The sequence below is a fragment of the Uloborus diversus genome, chromosome 8 (genome assembly GCF_026930045.1).
Source record: "Uloborus diversus isolate 005 chromosome 8, Udiv.v.3.1, whole genome shotgun sequence".
Classification (NCBI taxonomy): domain Eukaryota; kingdom Metazoa; phylum Arthropoda; class Arachnida; order Araneae; family Uloboridae; genus Uloborus; species Uloborus diversus.
The window spans coordinates 84,755,143-84,774,721 of NC_072738.1; the positions used below are offsets into that span (position 1 = coordinate 84,755,143).

Consider the following 19,579-nt stretch of genomic DNA (forward strand, 5'->3'; position numbering starts at 1 on the left):
TTGTTTATTTTACACTTTAACTGTCTTGCATTAGTTAATTTATAGAATACCTAGTTATTTCATTGAATAACTAGTTAAAGTGTCAAATTAATAACATTTTACACACTTTAACGGACATGATCAGTTATTTCATGGAATAACTAGGTATTCTATAAAATAACTGCATTATATACTTTAACGGTAACATATATATGGAATGCCCTTTTTAGCTTTAAGTATTATGTAAGTTTTTATTTTAGTAATTTATTTCTTTATACATTAATTTGATAATTGTTTTTCAAATCGGTTTAAATAAAATCAACACATTTTTATAATTGTTAATTATTATTTTTATGAATATTCTGCACTTTTTCTCATGAAAATTTTCATTATTTTAAAAATATTTAACAGAGATAGTGAATATCATCTGAGCAAGTAAAGAAAATTTGAAATTTTCTTTCAACTTCTTTTTTTCAAATTAACATTTAAAAAAATATATTTCATGAATTTATCACTTGTTTATAGCATAATTCAGCTTATTATAGCATAGCCACATGTTAACACTTTTAAAGCATTTCAATATCATGTATTGTTTTTTTAAGATTGAAGAGTCTGGAGAGCATATCATTCTTGGAACTGGAGAGTTATACTTAGATTGTGTAATGCACGATTTACGAAAAATGTATTCAGAAATAGGCAAGTTACTTGAATTTCCATCAAAAATGAATATAAAGTCGGAAGAAATAATTATTTTTTTAATTATTTGAATTTTTTTTCTTTTTTAATTTCAGATATAAAAGTTGCTGATCCGGTTGTGTGCTTTTGTGAAACTGTTGTTGAAACATCCTCACTAAAATGTTTTGCAGAAACTCCAAATAAAAAGTATGTTCTTGACATTATCAACAGTCTACCTAAGTCAAAAGTTTTAATTTGACCTTTTTTTTTGTTCTGATTGGTTAACTAATTTTGTTATATTTTTCAATTTTTTACAAAATTCTGAATTACTTGTGATTGCTAAATAATTATAGAAGTTTTATGGAAGTAACGCAACAAACATTATGTACACTTGTTGAGTTAAACTCACTCTTGAGTTCATGCTCAGTAAAAATCATTTGCATTATCAAAAATTGAAAATTTTTAATGACCATAAAAAGTGTTGGTTAAGATTGAAAAACATCAAAAAACTAATTACAGTACTAGCCGCCTTTCAGCAACCAACTCTACCTTGCCGCCTTTGGCAGCTCGAGGTATTTCGGAAACAATGAAGGGAAGTACTATTTCAAATATAGTATTGCCCACTTTGTAATTAAACTATTAACTCAAACTATTCAATCACTTTCGCTTAGCAGAAAAAAGAGAGAAATTACGAACGCGGCCTTGAGAAAGAAAATCTTTTGTTCTATTGTCTCCACTAATTAAAGTTGCGCAGCTATGCCACATAGCTAAATATGTAGCCAAGAGAATTTCAAATCTATCAATACCTGGTTCGATGCTTAGTTTCCTGTATTTCACCAGGAGTAGTGATGCAGGGTTCGTACGCCCTTGAAAAACCTTGAAAAGTGCTTGGAAAAAAAAAGTTCATTTTCAAGTGCTTGAAAACCTTGAAATAGTTTTAAAACCTTGAAAAAGTTTCTTAGTGCTTATATTCTCTCAAAAATCAACGAATTGTGCTTAGAAGTTTTAAAAAAGTATTTCACCACTGCAATTTTCTGAACATGTGCTCAGTATGCAACATCGCGAAAAATTGCTTCTGTGTTTGGGATTTCGATCCTTTTGCATCTTGTAAATATTTTGATGTTTTTTACAACCGAAAGATATTTTGACAAATGGTACCTTAGATTAGTTTATTTTTTGTTTAATTTCATTAATTAACAAAGAAATTAATTTGGAAACCATGACAACATTGAACTTACTCGGGTTTCGCGGAAAATTGCTCTTGTGTTTGAAATTTCAATCTTTTTGCATCCTGCAAATATTTAAATATTTTGGCTAATCAAATGTTAGTTTCGCATATGCTATCTTAGATTAGTATATTTTTTGTTTAATTTTAATAAAAAACAAATAAATTTATTCCATGGGAAACATGCCACGTCGAACAAACTCAGACTTTGCGAAAAATTGCTTCTCGTGTTTGAAATTTCAATCTTTTTGCATCTTGCAAATATTTAAATATATTCACTAATCGGATGTTATTTTCATATTTGCTACCGTAGATTAGCATCTTTTATGTTTAATTTCAGTAAAATATAAGTTTATTTTATGGGAAACATGACAACATTAAACTTAATTCGCGAAAATTTGCTTCCCTTGTTTGAGATTTCAATCCTTTTGCATTTTGTAAATATTTTATATTTTTGGCAATTAGTAGTTATTTTGACACTGCTACATTAGATTAGCTTATTTTATTTTAATAACTAAAGAGTTAAAGAATTTATTACCTTGGTCTTGTTTAATTATTTGCTTATTTATTTTTGCAATTTTGAATGATTATCTTTACCTAATTTTTGGTCATAACAGATTTTTTTTAAAAAAATTTAAATTTCAGCAGTTGAGCACCTAACAAATTAACTTGAAGTTTGTATTTTAAATATAAAGTTGATTTATACAGTTTTATTTATAAGTACATCATTTTTTATGTCTGCTAAAATAAATAAGGTGTATAACAGGGGTGGTTGTGTTATGATTATTCACTTGAAATTCAGTAGTGTTCGTTTTTATGCTTTTACCTCCCTATATCTCCAGTTTTCCCCTTTTCCTCAAATGTTCAAAATTACTACTTTATTAAGGTTGTGGGTACTTGGAGCTTACTGAAAGAGGCTTTAATCAGCAAAGGGGTAGATAGCTTAAGGAGGGTCATTCATCTTCATTTGGATCTAATAAATTGACCAGTACCAGCCTAGCTAGGCCCAGTACCTGTTGCTGGTTATCAACAGGCACTGGGCATTGTATTTCTATGCAGAATATTTTGACTTTATAAACTATTCTAACATAAAAAATGAATTGTATGCATATCAAAAGTTATTGTTGTACAAGTAATAAGGGTCTTAGTTTTAAAAATTACTCTTTCCCCCTCCTCCCTCACCTTGATTTGCTCTTTGAAACTTTCAGGGTTTTTTTATGAGCTCACAAATTACAATCACAGCTGAGTATTATTGCGTTTCTAAATTTAAATTCTAATTTCAGCAATAACCCATTTTTTCCCAAAATAAAACTACTTTTGTCATAATATATGTCAACTTATTGTGAACCTTTTCAATTTTGAAATATGGCTCTATAAATCTGAACTTGCACATTTATTGTCTATTGCAAGTTAATCAGTGAAAGCTGAATAGGCTTAAGTTTGCATTCAGAGTATTTATCACTGCTTAAGCTGCTTTTGTATATTTTGAGGTGTAGAGACTGAACTGTGGACTTTCATAAACTTTTCTTACTTCCTAATTTTTAAATTTACTCGAGGACAGTTGAAATGCCTTATTGGCTGAACAGCTAATAAATACATATGAATAATTGATTTGCATACTTATAAATGATTTGCAAACCTAATATTTTTAGAACTTAATAGTGCAAACTGAAATAACTTTCTGGGTAGTGTTTTTGTCCTAACCGCCCTTATATTGTAATAAACCACTGTATAGATATTGGAAATAAATGTTGAAACCAGGGGGGGGGGGGGAGGAGTGACTTCAAAAACTCCTCTCTGGCAATGCCATTGAACATGGGTATTTTAGTTTCTTCCCATAAAAGTTAAAAGCACTTATGAAAGGTTTTTTTTTAAAGTATTAATTTGCTGATTCTAGAAAATATACAAACCTCTGACTGCTGCAACCTTTGAAAAACCTCAAAATCAAACCTCTTGGTATCTGCTTCTCTTTATGACCAAACTTTTCAAACATTTTCAGAAAAACTTTCAACGCAGTAGATCTTTCATCAAAGTGTCTCTCGTTGTAGAAAAAGCAATTTTGTTTTCCTATACTTTTTTGTATTATTGCCTTATTTCTATGTGTTTGTAGTAAATGAAATCTGCATACAATATTTTTAGTACAAATTTATGATATTGCCTTGAAAACAAAATTTTTTACCTTGAAAAGTACTTGAAAAGTGCTTGAATTTTTTTCTGCCTAAAGGGTATGAACCCTGTGATGACATACATGCAAAGTACTCGGTTTTTGATATGGAAGATATATGACATGCTATTTGTATGGATTTGCTCTGTGTGCACATGAGCATGTGAAATCTCAAAGAAATAAATATATTTTTAAAATTAAATAAAATATACTTATATATACACTATCAGATAATTTTTTGATCATTTACAAGAGGATCATGGCTCTCCTCCCACTTTTTATTTTTATTTTTTCAACGTAATACATAGCATAAGTACTCTTGGTTACTAAAAACTCTTGCTCCTGTATTGAATGTGCAACAGAGAATCCTGCTTGAAAACAGCTTATGGTTTCAAAAACATATGAGAACAGAAGGAGTAAAACACCACTATGTAATATTCCAATCACAAACATTTATTGTGCTCCTAATAACGAAAAGTTGCTTGTTTGGTAATTTATCAAAATCTTTTGGTGTTTTGCTCAGCTACATTTTCCCTTCATAAGTGGGTGGTAAATGAATCTTGATGCATAGCAAATAAATTGGGTTGATACATAAATTTTATGATGTCTCTATTTTTAGTTTTAATTTTCATTTGTAGAGAGTCATTGAATTTTTTTAAGAATCACTATGAGCCCAGTGGCAACAGATCTAATGGTCTAATTTCTCTCTCAATTGAAAGAAGCATAATAAATAACATACTTAAATTCAATAAAAATGTTATTAATATGTGTGCCTCACATATAAGTAGGTAAGTAGATAAAATGAAATGAAATAAAATATTTAAAAAGTATCTTGTGTAATGAGCTATTTCAATTTGCCCGCATGCACAAGTTTGATTCTATACAACATTTAAATTGAAAAAAAAAAGCTCAATATTTAACAAATAAATACTGCACAGACTATTAGTAGGTGTCAATTAATATTTAAAATGTTAATAATAAGAACAGTATCATTTTACAATAAGAAAAATAATTTTTGACCTATAACAAAATATTAGTTTTTGAAAGATGCTTGTATTTTATGCTTTAATCTTCAACCACAGCAAAAAAAAAAAAAGAATAAAATAAAATAAAATAATTTGAATTATGGCATTTTGAATTCAAATTGTGTTTTTCGCAATCACGAATGTGTGTGTGTATGTAGGCATGTGTGTTTGTGTCGAGGAATGAGTGTGTGGGTATGTGTGTGTACAGGTATGTGTATGTGTTTTGTGCGTTTGTGTTTGTATGCAGGCATGAGTATGTGTATGTATGCGTGGGTGTTTGTGTCTGTGTGCATTCATGAGTGTGTGTATTTGTGTCTGTGTGCAAGCATCAGTGTGTGTGTATTTGTGTCTGTGTGCAGGCATGAGTGTGTGTGTGCGTTTGTATGTTGGATAAGGACGTAACCTGGAGACGGTTTTCACTAGAGGAGCAGCATCGTGAGGCCGGTCGACGGTGGTGCTGCAGAGGGAGGCGGTGGGAAAATAAAATCATAGCAACAATCAAAACAGTCAAATAAAAACAATAAGCAATCATGATGGCTCAAAAAAAAAAGCTCTACAGAAGATAGACAAGATTAGATTAAACGGAACTAAGTACTCATTGTTCCACTTGATCAGATTGCTCAGCAAAAACTGGGGGAAAAGGGGACACCTGTGAACAATTTTTTTTTTAAATTTCTCAGAGCAATAGTGTCCCCATTGATATCAGAATTTTAATACCGCTATATATCGCTCTCCAAATATCGATATTTTTGATATATCGATATACTCTTGGGGGCGGGGGGGGGGGGAGTGCAAAGGATCCAAAAACAACAAAAAAATATTTCCTAATATAATATTATTTCTCTAATTCAAAACTTTCCTGAGGGGGGGGGGGGGGGCATGCTCAATGGTATAGCTCAATGCATGACAAAAATGCGTTGCAACGAAAGTGTTTTAATATTCAATTCAATATTTTGTTTAAATCTTTCAATTTGAGCAGTCTCAGTAATTTGAATGTACTTTGAACTATATTTCGTATTGATGTCTTAAATAGTTTGATTTTAGTCATTTAATAGCACAAATCGAAAAACACAATTAAAGACAACGCCTCAAATTTGGAGCTAAATATTCAGAAATTGTTTTCTGGAAAACAGATGCATTTAATAAAAGAAGTATAATAATTGGAAACAACAATTGTTATTTTTTGAATTTTTTTTTTTTTCCTTTTCCATATTTTTCCATTTTATTTAGAAGATTTTTAAATATTTTGAAAATTTTCACGAGTTCTGGCCCGTGAGGATCTTTTTAATATGAGGCTCAGCCTTCAAGTAGAAAACAGTTGGGCACCACTGTATTAGGCTATGTTTGATTAGTAGTTGATAAGCATGCAATGTTGGATTAGTAGTTAGTAGCAGGTAATTTTAGTAGCAAGCAGAATACTACTTCCTTCATCCCAGATGAGTCACTACATTTTGGTCGAACATTTTGTCCCTAAATAGTTGCTACTGCTTCATTTAAATACTTCTGCACAACAAATTGAAATTGATAATTTTATGAATTTAGCTAAACATTTTACAGATATTTCAGCCGGTGTCGAAGTAGTCCTATATATCCTATATTTCCAAAAAAAGCATCAAAACCGTCCGATATTACCTATATTTTTCGAAAATGTCCTATATTTCCTATATTCCCGTTTTTTACCCTATATATCTTTTTAAAAGAACAGTAAATAAACTTTCTGACATCGGATTTTTCGCGGAAATATAGCTGAAAGTACATCCCCAAACGAATTTCAAATTAAAAAACGAAACTGACTAAATCCTGCAACAGGCATCTTCGCTCATTGGCTACAGCAGTGTGACGTTACTATAGTGGGTGGAGTTTCAAGAACTAAGTCTGAAGTTGGTTTTAGAATTTTGCGTTTTTTTTTTTTTTTGGGGGGGGGGGGGGCAACAGCCGTTTGTTTTGCTTTGCTTTCCATCATGGTTTTCTTTGGTATATGTTTGTGTTCAGTGCATTTTCTGACCGGAATGTTCTAATATTCTTTTTGCAATCTTTTCTTTTTGTGGAATTTTGAGATCGTGGAATGTTAGTTCCTTATGATGTTAAAACGTAGTTTGTTGTAATAAGTGGAATTTTAATGGCGAAATCGCATAGCTTAATAAAATTTCGTGTGGAGTGGTTGGACCAGGAGGACATTAATAGTACAAATTTTGGTGCATGGTGCACTGAAGGAAAAGATGATTTAACCGCTTTTTGCCATTTTTGCAATGGAGGCAGCATGCTGAAACATTCAAGCATAAAGAAAACTCTGAAAATGTCAGAAGGATCCTTCTCAAGCTCTGCTTGTTCTTAATACAAGTACTAAAGGGTTCAGTTTAGATATAAAATCAAAGAACAGTTTAATTAGTACTTGGGTCATGAGTGAGGAAGAAATAATAAAATTCTCTTTGCTCAAATTTTGTTTAGTTATTTAGTCTATAAAGTGCTTTGCTTTTTCAAAACTTATTCTTTCAACTACAGGAAAGTCATTTCAGATGTAAGTCATAATATTGTTTGAGTTTTTTTTTTTTTAAACAAAATCATTGATAAGAATAACTAAATAATATATGATATGTATTATTTATTTTTTCATAGCAAAATTATTCGTATAATGTGTCTTATATTTGTCCTATATTTTTTGTGGAAAATGTCCTATGTGTGACAAGTCTATCACTTCTACCCCTGTTTCAGTTTTATGCTATCAATCAACAGCATTTACTTGCCAAGCACTCCCTTCATCTCTCCTTAATTAAATACAAAATAAATTTCAAAAATCCAGAATTTGCCAAGCCTCACTTTGTAAGGACTCTTCCACTGGTAATCGCGTAAGACTATCTTCTGTATAACGCATTGTGACTAGGACTGGGCGATATCAGAATTTTAATACCGCGAAATATCGCTCTCCAAATATCGATATTTTCGATATATCGATATATTCTTGAGGAGGGGGTGCAAAGAATCGAAAAACAACACAAAACATTTCCAAATATAATATTATTTCTCTAATTCAAAACTTTCCTGGAGGGGGTGGGGGAGGAGGGCATGCTCAATGGTATAGCTCAATGCATGACAAAAGTGCTTCGCAACGAAAAAGTTTAAAATATTCAATCCAATATTTTGTTAAAATCTTTCAATTTGAGCAGTCTCAATAATTTGAATGTATTTTGAACTATATTTCGTATTGATGTCTTAAATAGTTTGTTTTTAGTCATTTAATAGCTTTTGCTTTAAGACTTTTTACTTTTTAGTTGAGTAAGATTAAGTAAAATACTAATAATAAATCTTTAAAGAATGCAGCTATAAATGCACTGCAATTTGATATGTAACTTAAATATTTTCAGGGGAAAAAATTAAAATTAAAAAATTTAATTATTTATTTATTTATTTTTTTAGAAAAATCTGAATATTATCAATACAAAGAATATTTTATAATTTTAAGTTTATTCTTGTTATGTAGTGGATAGTGCATTTAAGCTTCATACAGAATATGATGATAGATTTTAAAATCATTTTAAACAGTAAATTTACAAACTACATGTAACAAAATAATAATTATAAATCTTTACTCCCTTTTTTAACATTATAATTCACTAATGTTTATGTTGGGGAGAGGATATCGGAACTGTTCACATACATGTTGTGTTGTTCACAAGTGCCCTGTCATCTATGTTAGAACTAATTTTCAAAAATAAAGAATTCTTAATTTAGTTTAAACATTGCTGTAAATTTACTTGAATGTTCATATAATGGTTTGCAATAATTAAGTTCAGCTTATTAGTTAGTTTAAAATATGTTTTCACATGAAGAAGACAGTGATAAAATTACATACAACCTGCTAAAACAAAGATGTTGTCCCCACAGAAACTGAACTGGCTCATTGCTCTAAAAGTTTGGCCTAGAAGTAGAAATGGTACTGCCATTACTTGAGAATTTTTCACTTGAGGTTAGCCTAGTAAATCATGTCATGTTCATATGTGCCCCAAACTCACAAGTGCCTCCCTTTCCCCTAGATAATTTTTTTAATGACTTTTTTTCTTCCTTAGAAACAAGTTGACAATGATTGCAGAGCCCTTAGAGAAAGGACTAGCGGAAGATATTGAAAATGAAGTTGTGCAAATTAATTGGAATCGTAAAAGACTGGGGGAATTTTTTCAAACCAAATACGATTGGGATTTATTGGCTGCTCGTTCAATTTGGGCATTTGGGCCAGATACCACTGGACCCAATATTCTTGTGGATGATACGCTTCCATCTGAGGTAGGCCCGATTTTTATCCCTTTGAATTAGAAAACCTTTTTGGTGTTTCTTTCAAAGTTGATCATTTTATTCTTACTTATTTTTTACTGCATATATATTTTTCGTAATTTCGTTTAGGTTGACAAAAGCTTACTGAGCATGGTGAAAGACAGTATTGTACAAGGATTTCAGTGGGCTACTAGAGAAGGTCCTCTGTGTGAAGAACGTAAGTGTTAGATTGAAAATGATTTATGTACTGTATTTTTTCTTAGCAAGTTTAACAACATTTTCATCACTCTTTTCCAGTTGCTGTATAGTGAAGCATTTGATTGTGTTGGCATTTCAATGTAAATTAATTTTGGATAGTATGAGTTTTTATTTAAATATAGTTAGTAAATTGTTCAATGCAACTGTTTTTTGTTTTTCATTTTGGAGAGTTTGGTATGAATTAGGTTCTATTCTAATTAGGTTTTTAAAAAATGTTGGTATTGGTAATATTTTGTGAAAATACATCTCAAAAACAAAATTAAGTCAAAATAAAATAAATAAGTAAAGCAAGTAGTAACAATAAAAAAAAAATATATAATTCTTTCAAGCAGATGTTTATGAAAGGGGAAAACGTGCTATTGCCCCTCTCCCCTGCTTCACTTTACCAAATAGTTTTTGAGCAAATACTCTGAATTGAGAAAAATATTTTTTCCACCAGTTTATATGTATTTGCTGATTGTACATGAAATCACAGTGTACATTCTGCAGTTACTCTTAAATTGTTTTTCTGATTATTCTTTTGGCTTGTTATTCAAAATTTAAAACTTCATTTGTGTGCTTATTTGGCAAAATGTTTCCAAATTCTACAAGTTTAAAGTCTTTTACTCCTTTTACAATTTCTCTTCTTTGGCACCTTTTCCAAAATCAAGCAATCGTTTGGTGCAATATAGCCAATCAGGTTCTTATGCCAAAAAAAAAAAAAATCTAACCAAACCAACCAAATTTACTTTCTTTATTTATATATTTATAAATAAAAGGGCTGTAAAAAAAAGTATTTTTTATTTCGTTTGAAAATCTGACCGACATGAATCAAACATACTTGCATTAGTAAACTTTAAACCTTTTTTGGCATGCTAAACAGTAGTGTTCCCATAGGGTACTCTCAAACATTTTTTAGACACATAGCGTATACCCTCAAGCTTAAAAAAACTTTCATATTATGACATATTATGTATATGATCGTATATACATAGTGCGCATAATGGATTACTGGGAGTATACCCTCAGAAAAATTGGTGGGAATATCACTGATGCTAAAGACCTGCTTGTCGCTCATGAAAAATTAAATAATATGCGAAAACCAGGTTAAGAAATATTTAAATGTATTTGTATATTTAACTTTTAAGTTGAATATACAAATACATTTCCATTTTTCTTAACATGGTTTCTGCATGTTATTAAGATTATAAAAGGTAAATATCTTTTCTCCTACCAATAAAATTTATCTTAAATTTGATTGCTTCCCCTTGTGTGTGTGTAATCATATCTGTTGTATTTGTATATTATGTTATTAACTTTCTCTTTTCTTTTGGAAATGAAATTTACATTTAAATTTGGTTCCTCTTGACGTGTGTAATCATATTTTTTCCTACTTTCTTGATTTTTGATTCCTTATTTCCTACTTTTTTTCCCCAAAAAACCTCTTCGGGATCTGTGCTCTGTTAAAATTCAGTTATAAATATTCTTCTCCCATTTATATTTTTCCCTAACTTATCTACAACAATGAATAATTTTCTACATTGACATTTTATTTAAACATTATTTTGTACTAACCAGAGGTTGTTTGGTAATTAATAACTTAAAATACGTATGTGGATAAAAAATCATTTTAAATTTTGCATCATAAAATATACAGACATGACGTTGGGTATCCTTGATCCATTTCCACAAAATAGCATTTATTGATAGTAGTTCAATTATGCCTTAAAATTGTTGTCTGTTCTAATTTGCTGTGTGTATAGTAAGTATATTTATCGATTAAACATCTTCTTTCAGCAATTAGAAATGTAAAATTCAAGATTTTGGATGCTGTAATTGCTGGAGAACCTATCCACAGAGGAGGAGGTCAAATCATACCCACTGCTCGCAGAGTAGCTTACTCTGCTTTCTTGATGGCCACACCAAGACTAATGGAACCATATTACTTTGTTGAAGTTCAAGCTCCAGCTGACTGTGTTTCAGCAGTTTATACAGTTTTAGCTCGAAGGAGGTAATTTCAGTCAAGTTAAATGATAAGAAAAACTCAAAAATAAACTATTGCAACTATTTTTTACAATTTTTTAAATGCGGAACGCGACGCGACCTGTAAACATTGCCGGCTGAGTTCCGCATTTCCTCACCATGTGACCTGACTGAAATCGTATGCTTTCTCTTCACTTTTTTTTTAATGTTCAGAGATTTCATACCTTTATTTTTCCAACTTTTTTTCTTTTTTTCCTGGACGTTTTGCAATATTTATTTTTGATCAAATATTTGTGCGCATTTTAATTCAATAAAAGCGGTGTTTTGCAAGTCCTGCTTTTTGCACACTACGGGGAACATAGAGCTTTTTTTTTTTGCATGCAATTTTAAGTAAATAACAGGGTGGCGACAGATCAGGGAGATCAGGGAAAAGTCAGGGAACTTTATTAATCAGGGAAATATCAGGGAATTTTGAAAAAATAACAAAAAATCAGGGAAAATTAATTTTATGAAGGAAAAAAAATGTTTTTTTTTTGCTTTACAAAATTAAATACTCTAATTCCCTACGCATTTTCCGCCAATTATCTGTTCGAAAAAAGTAAAATTAATGAGGTGCGATTATACACTGCCCCATATTTGTGCATCTTTTTTCCTCAACGTCAAAGTATTGAATCTTACTTATTAACCACAGGATGAACTTATTAAGATTGCTTCTGTGTCTGTTAGGTTGTTTATTTTACCTAGCTTGAAATTTCCTTTTACGCTTTCAATGTTACGTAAAATAAACAACCATACAGGCAAAGAGGAAGCTTTCATTAATGTCTTAGCTCCGTTTCCTTTATCCCACTGTCTCGAAGTAATTAGCGTACTGTAATCACGATTTCAAGAAGAAATCTTTGGTTTTTTAAATTAATACTATAAAAGCTTAAAAGTTATTACTTCTTTGAGTTTTTAATTTAATTGCTAAAATAGAACTTTCAATTAAAAGAACTTTGTTTTTTGCCGTTATACTATTTGTTGTCACCGCAGATTATAAAGGTTTTCTTTTCTTCAGACTTAAGTAATTTTTTAATTTTATAACCAAGTTGTATTCTTCTATATATTTTGATATTAACTAATTGCTTTTTTTTTTCTTGCATTCAAAGTTGTTTGTTACAAAAGCAATCTAAGATTTTTTTTCGTTACATACTGAAATCATTTGAAATAGAGTTAACTTGTGAACTTAAGTAAATATTTTTATTTTTTTATTGTTAAAATGCTGTATTCATTCATTAAAACCTATATTTTTGATTAGAGAAAAGCTCCTTATGAATGGATGTCAAATGGTTTCATCTGTTTTGCATAAATATGTCAATTAGTTGGATAAGAATAACTACATTACTTCTATTCTTTCACTATTGTTATTCTTGCAACAATTATTATACTGTTTGAAAACTTAGTTCAAAATAATTTCAATTACTTTTTAGTTCTATCATAAATACACATATGTTTTTAAGAGTAATTTTAACAGTTTCTTAAATTTCTTATGCTAAGTGGTTTCTGGAAGTGAAGTTTGTTTTTTTTTTTTTTTTTAATTTTCTATAATCTTTCCATGTATAAAAATTTAATATACTGTTTTGTTGGTTTTTCTTTCCTTCCAAAAAAACTTTCTTGTTTTTTTGTTTTTTTTTAACCATTTTATTAAAAAAGTAGCATCTTTTAAAAATATATCTTTAGTTCAACAACTTTACACAACTTAAAATGTTTAAAATACTGCATTTAATACAAACATACAATGGATTTCAAGTAGAGCAAAGAAAGAAAACCATTATCATTGGTAACGTAAATCAGGGAAATTTGGTGAACTTAATCAGGGAAAAGTCAGGGAACTTTTTTTCACAGTTCCTGTCGCCACCCTGAATAAATAAAGCCCATGGTTTTTCGCATGATTTTTGTAGGGATTGGTGGTTAGATTTGGTAGATAGCAAGATGATATTAAGTGGGAAAAAAATGTTTTTTTTTTACATAGAAAAGGATTGTTAATTACTATCAGAGGTAGATATGCATGGATCGTATAGATAGATAGATTGAGAGAAAAAAAAAGGTGGACCAATATAGAGGTGGATACAGTAGATGGACAGAAAGAAATAGAGGAACTTCAACAGGGGATCAATAGCCCCCCCCCCCCCCCCACACACACACACAAACACACACCATGACTTTCTAAAAACAATGCTTTCACATAAAAGTGGAAGTGCTTTTTGTTATTTTCCGACAAAATTTGCATGAAGAGTATGCCCTTTGTGCCTCTCCTCCCCCCTCCCTTTAAAAATATTCCAAAGGACATACCTGGAGATAGATCTAGAAAATACTTTATTCAACACAAAATTTATTTAAGCAGCCGCCGATGGTGGCAACCTTGGCATTAAAGACGAATGATAACATTGACGTATCGAGAAAAAGATTGATTAATACCAACGACAAAAATTTTTAAGCAGCCGCCGAAGAAGTCAACATTGGCTTAAAAGGCGAATGATAATATTGATATATAAAGAAAAACATTGATTAATACGGTCACTAAATTGTCTAAGCAGCCGCCGAAGGTGGCAACCTTGGCGCAAAAAGGCGGACCAGCTGGTCGCCGTAGGCGGCTAGTATGAAATAAATAGTGATTCATTATAAAGTTATAGCAAATAATTAAATATATAACTTCCAACAGTTTGCCGTTAAAATTTTCCTAAATTTTTTCAGAACAATTAAATTTAACAACACCTGTTAAACAAATACAGTGAAGCACTGTTAATATGTTTTTGAAGGGATTGCATGAAAAAGCCTATGAATGAAAAACGTACAATAAGTATACGTTAATATGTATTAGACTCTGCAGGAACCAATTTATAAAGAATGCATAATCTGTTCATTTTATGTATTATGTTATCTTTTCAGAGGGCACGTTACTCAAGATGCTCCAGTTCCAGGATCTCCCTTATATACCATAAAAGCATTCATTCCTGCCATTGACTCATTTGGGTTTGAAACTGATTTAAGAACTCACACTCAAGGACAAGCTTTCTGTTTATCAGTGTTTCATCACTGGCAGGTAAGATTTTTATGAAAGTCTCATTCTTGTTATCTTAAGAGTTGATTTCAAGTTTTGGGACTTTTAAGATTAAAGATAATTCCTAAAACAAATTTGTTACAATAAAATATATCTATATTAAGCTGACTATCCTGCCACTTTATTTTGTGCGGAACTTAACCAAGCAGTGAAATTTGAATCTTATTATGTATCATGTATTATGTATCATCACAGAAGAGCCAAAACATTTTTTTACCCCTTGCATTTTTCAATGAACTCGCCTGGATGACGTGGAGATCATGTGATTCAGTGGAAATGGTATTTTACTGAATCTAGAGAAGATAAGGAATTATTCTTGCTCTAACTTTTGCGAATGATGAGAAAGGCAACTGATCAAAGGGAATTTGATGGTGGAGAGATCAATGGCTCAAAGTCTCAAACCAAGTATCTCCAAAACTGCATGACTAGCGGGTTATTCACGATCTGTCATTAGTAGTGCAGTCAAATCCGCTACAACGAATCATCAACTGTAAAACTTGAGAAATTGCTATAGCCAAGGGTTCGCTACATCCTATTATTTAAAAAAAAGCCTGAATTGGCTAAATATCTTTCCACTAGTAACAAAGTGAAATTTATTAATTATTTTGTAAACAAGAATAAGCTAACTATAAAAGTTTACCTTTTTATCTTTTTTTTTAATTTGAATTTTTCCATAGCATGGAAAAAAGATGTTGTTTTCAGGTGCAAGCTTTTGGCTTTTGCATGCATTTTGTCAACATTTTTGTCAACTATTGCAAACAAATCTGCAACATGTTTATCTCTAGTTTCAATTGCAAAAAAAAAAAAAAAACTGTTCAAACTATGACAGCTGTCATTGGAGAAGATATCGAAGGTCAAGGACTAATATATCTTCTGTTTCTTCATTACTATCACAAAACAAGTTTACATTCAAATTGTTCTCGTCAAATGCTTTTGAATTATTTAAAAAATACTGAAGTTCATAAAACCAAAACAGCTTCTTTGTACATGTTCTAAGTCAAAAATTTTGTAAAAATAAGATTTGTTTGAAGTAAAACCACTTTTTAAAATCACACACACACGCACACACAGGTTTGTTTATGAATGATGGGATGTTTTTCACCCAAGGATGAAAATCTTGAACTTTTAGAAATTTTTTCATTGCTATAGCCGACTCTAGTATTTGGGGATTGTTACAAGCATCTAAAATTGCATTAATGACATAGGACTTCAGTTAGAACCATTCAAAACTATATCCCGAGTTTGCTAGAGTGGGGTTTGACTGTACTTATAAAAAGTGGAAAAATGACGGTGAAAAAGCCAGGACCGTCTGAAGTGGGGGATAAGCAGGGCCATCGCCCTGAGCACCATGAGATGAGGGGGGTGCCGCGAGAGTGTCATAGATCCACAATCATAGACAGTCAAAATAGAGAAACATTGCAATTATTCTGCATTTTTTCCTAGTTCTCAAAAATATTCCTCTCTCCCAGACTCCAAAATATTTGCTTCCTTTGGATCATTGAAGCAGCTATAAATTCTGAGAACACACCTATTTAGAATTTTCTCTTTTGTAGAGTTCCACACCAAATTTCTTGGAATTCAGTCCTTGTGTGTGCATACAGGTAGGGGGGGGGGGACAGGCTTGGGAACAAGACAGAAGATAGGTTTAGGCTGACCCATGACGTCAAGCAGAAAATACTTTCTGTTCGCCCCAGAAATTTTAATTGCCCTATGTGCCGTTCCCTTAATCTGACCCTGACTTATTATTTTCAGTAATTCAATCGTGACTATTTTATTCTTTTTAAGAATAAAAACCTTAAATACATAACATATACATTCTACATTGAAATTACAAGCAAAGTAACGCATTTATATATATATTTTTTTCTTCATAAATTAATGTGCTTAAACCAAATAATGATCGTTATGATTTATTGGGAGCCAGTTCCAAAAATCATTCAGTTTGTGACAGTTTGGTACTGTTGGCTTAGCTTTTGGCTTTAAAAGTAGAAGTAAAAAAACAAATTAGGTAATGAATTTTTGTTTAGAGAATTCATTGCAAATTTTGTTCATTAATATTTGAAAAATGCAAGTATGACGCCTTCACACATATGATGCACTAGCAGTACCCGCACGGTGATGCCCCTGCTAAGAAGTTAAAGGAAGTCTGTTGAGCAAAAAAATCCTCGCCCCCCCCCCCCTCCTGATGTGAACTGATCATTTTTCTTCAACTAAAAGACGTACAGACCTTTTCAAAAGACCTATTAAAGTCTCTTTGGAATTTAAAACTGTTCTTCAAAACACATAAATTTATTAACAGGAGATTTAAAATTCAAAATAATCCTTCAACTACACAGTTCTTCGCTTAACGCGCCAAGCAACCGCGCTACTGTAACCCTGTCCTTTAGCGAGTGAAGCGTTTGTTTTTCTCCCTGCAATTGGAAATGTTTCGCCTAAACAATGCAATAATAAAAACATTATAAAGAACAATCACAATTGAATAATACGACAAATCATGTTATTTACTTAGATAAGTAACTATCTTCAACTATAAGAACAAAAACAAATGTTGAAGAAATAAGGAAAACAAAACCCAATAGAAAAATCCTACAAAATCAAATTATGTACCTGAACATCGAAAAAAAAAACATTCAAAAATCTGCTCGCTAATCCCAACAGCGTAGCATGGGCATGGTTTCTCGCAGCTATTGACAGTTGGCCAGCACCCTCTTGAAGAGTTAACTATCCCTGCCATCTATTAGGAATTCATAAAACTAAGCAATTAATTAAACATTTAATTTGCAATTACAAATATTTTGGTCAAACTGATTTTAAAAAATAGCCTAGGGCCTTCCTAAATGAATGCACTATTCAACACAATTTTTTTCACTTCGACCCAATAGCTCCTGAGATTAACTCTACAGCTTTATATTATTAGTATAGACTGATGTTATAACTAACTTGATTTTTCTGTGCGTATGGGGGGGGGGGGGTGGAGGGCTCTGTGTACAGCCGGTTGTGCACAAGCTGGTGGTGGCAGTGTTAGCATTAGGAAATGTTGCCATGGGTGGCTTTGGGACCCTTAGATTTGGTAGAACTGTTCATGAAAGCTGCGGAATATCTGAACATAATTGCTGATCAGTTGCAAAGTTACAAGGCCTCTATCTTCCCAACTGGAAATGAAATCTTGGAACAAAGTAACGCTCAATGTCACAGCTCTCACATTGTGTTGCAGTTGTTCAATAAGCATAATGATGAATTCCTGCTAATGTCCTGACCACTTAACTCACCGGATCTTAATTCGATAGAGCCCATTTGGTCTTTCATAAAAATGCAGCCAAAAGAACAAACTCCTACATGTTAGAATATTGCACCTTTGAGCTACCTCTGCTTAGACACAACATATATCCAGTCATCATCCAATAGCGAGGCGAGTTACAGCTATTATTGGACAGGGTGCAACATATTGTTGAGCAGCTGTTAATTATGTTTTGACTCTTCAGTGCAAATAAAAATAATTTGATAATTATAAGTATGTATATTATTTATGAATTTATATTTAGTATTCAAATGCACCTTTTGGTAGAAAAAATCACCAATTTAAAACAGCAGTTAAATACCTACATAGCTGTAATGTACCAACCTGAACATCACACTCTTGAAATGTTTTTGAAATGAACCCTCATTAAAACAAATTGATGATCCCTGATCTTTATGTATATCTTTTAACTTTCAAATAATGATTATTTGTGTATGTGTAATAGATTGTCCCCGGTGATCCATTGGATAAGTCGATAGTCATTCGACCATTGGAACCACAGCCTGCTGCACATCTGGCCAGAGAGTTTATGATCAAAACAAGGAGGAGAAAAGTGAGATTTATTTTTTTTTTTTAATGAGCTGGATATATATATATATATATATATATTTGCTAAAAGTATATTTCAAGTTTGTTAAATTTCCTGCTCAAATCACATTTTTAACTAGTCTGATAGCCATTTTCAAAAATAAATTTAATTATAAAAGTCACCTGGATAAGTGTTTGTTGGGAAATAACTATGTCACCATTATATTTCAGTGTTAAAATCACCTCCCATGTTAGTGTTGCTTTGAAAATTTATTTGTTGTTATTGCTAAAGTAACTTAGGAGAGAGATACAGGCCCTTTCGAAAAGCAAGTAGGAGTTAAGGCAGGAAGGAGCAACTCTTGAGAAAGGTGTGGCCCCCATTCCAGCCTGAATCCAAGATGGACATTAACTGATAAATGGCAATACAATCTAAATTCATCTCTACAATTTGAACACTGTACTGAAAACAGGGAAAGTCTCAAAAAAAAAAAAAAAAAACTGCACTTGTAGTACTGCCAATGACCAACCTTAGGAACTCAGGGATGTAATGAACAAGTGCTCTATGTACTCAGGAGGATGGGGGCTGGGGTATTTGACAACGTCAGGCCCCAATCTCATCAGTGTAACAGAAACAGCCTGACTTAGATTGCATATTCTCGAGAAAATCTGCTGACTATTTCTTAGTTGGGTGCAAAAAAAAACCTAAAATTTAAAATAATTAAAAAAAAAAAGAAATCTTAAAATTTCAATATACCAAGATTTACACTGAATTTACTGGGACAGATAATACGTACTTGTAGTTTTCAAGTTCAGTATCTTGTTTTTAAGCACTTTTTGGTGCTGATTGATATTTTATGATCTAATTTCGGTTAATTTTGCAAACTATTCTTTAGATGTTTTTAATGCGAGTTGCAGAGCACTAAAAAAGTTCTGGTGCTTGGATGATGTCTAATTTATTTGGCCATACTTACGGCTTCAAGATTGCTATTTTCACATAAATCAACATACTAAATTTCATAAGCTCAAAACTTACTTTCAACTAAAAGAAGTGCAGGAGCTCCCACAATTTATTTTTATGCCTAAATAGAATAAATTTTGCCTG

At 31.5% G+C, this 19,579-nt stretch overlaps 1 protein-coding gene across 1 annotated transcript in view; it reads left to right on the forward strand.

Moving 5' to 3' along the window:
• The window catches only part of LOC129228195 (116 kDa U5 small nuclear ribonucleoprotein component-like), a 52,764-nt gene that overhangs the window by 31,402 nt on the left and 1,783 nt on the right, over positions 1–19,579 (forward strand). The window contains exons 17-23 of the mRNA XM_054862863.1: positions 582–675; positions 771–861; positions 9,133–9,346; positions 9,464–9,551; positions 11,369–11,582; positions 14,480–14,633; positions 18,395–18,502. Of these exons, the coding sequence (XP_054718838.1) occupies positions 582–675; positions 771–861; positions 9,133–9,346; positions 9,464–9,551; positions 11,369–11,582; positions 14,480–14,633; positions 18,395–18,502 (963 nt within the window). The remainder of the gene's footprint in view (positions 1–581; positions 676–770; positions 862–9,132; positions 9,347–9,463; positions 9,552–11,368; positions 11,583–14,479; positions 14,634–18,394; positions 18,503–19,579) is intronic.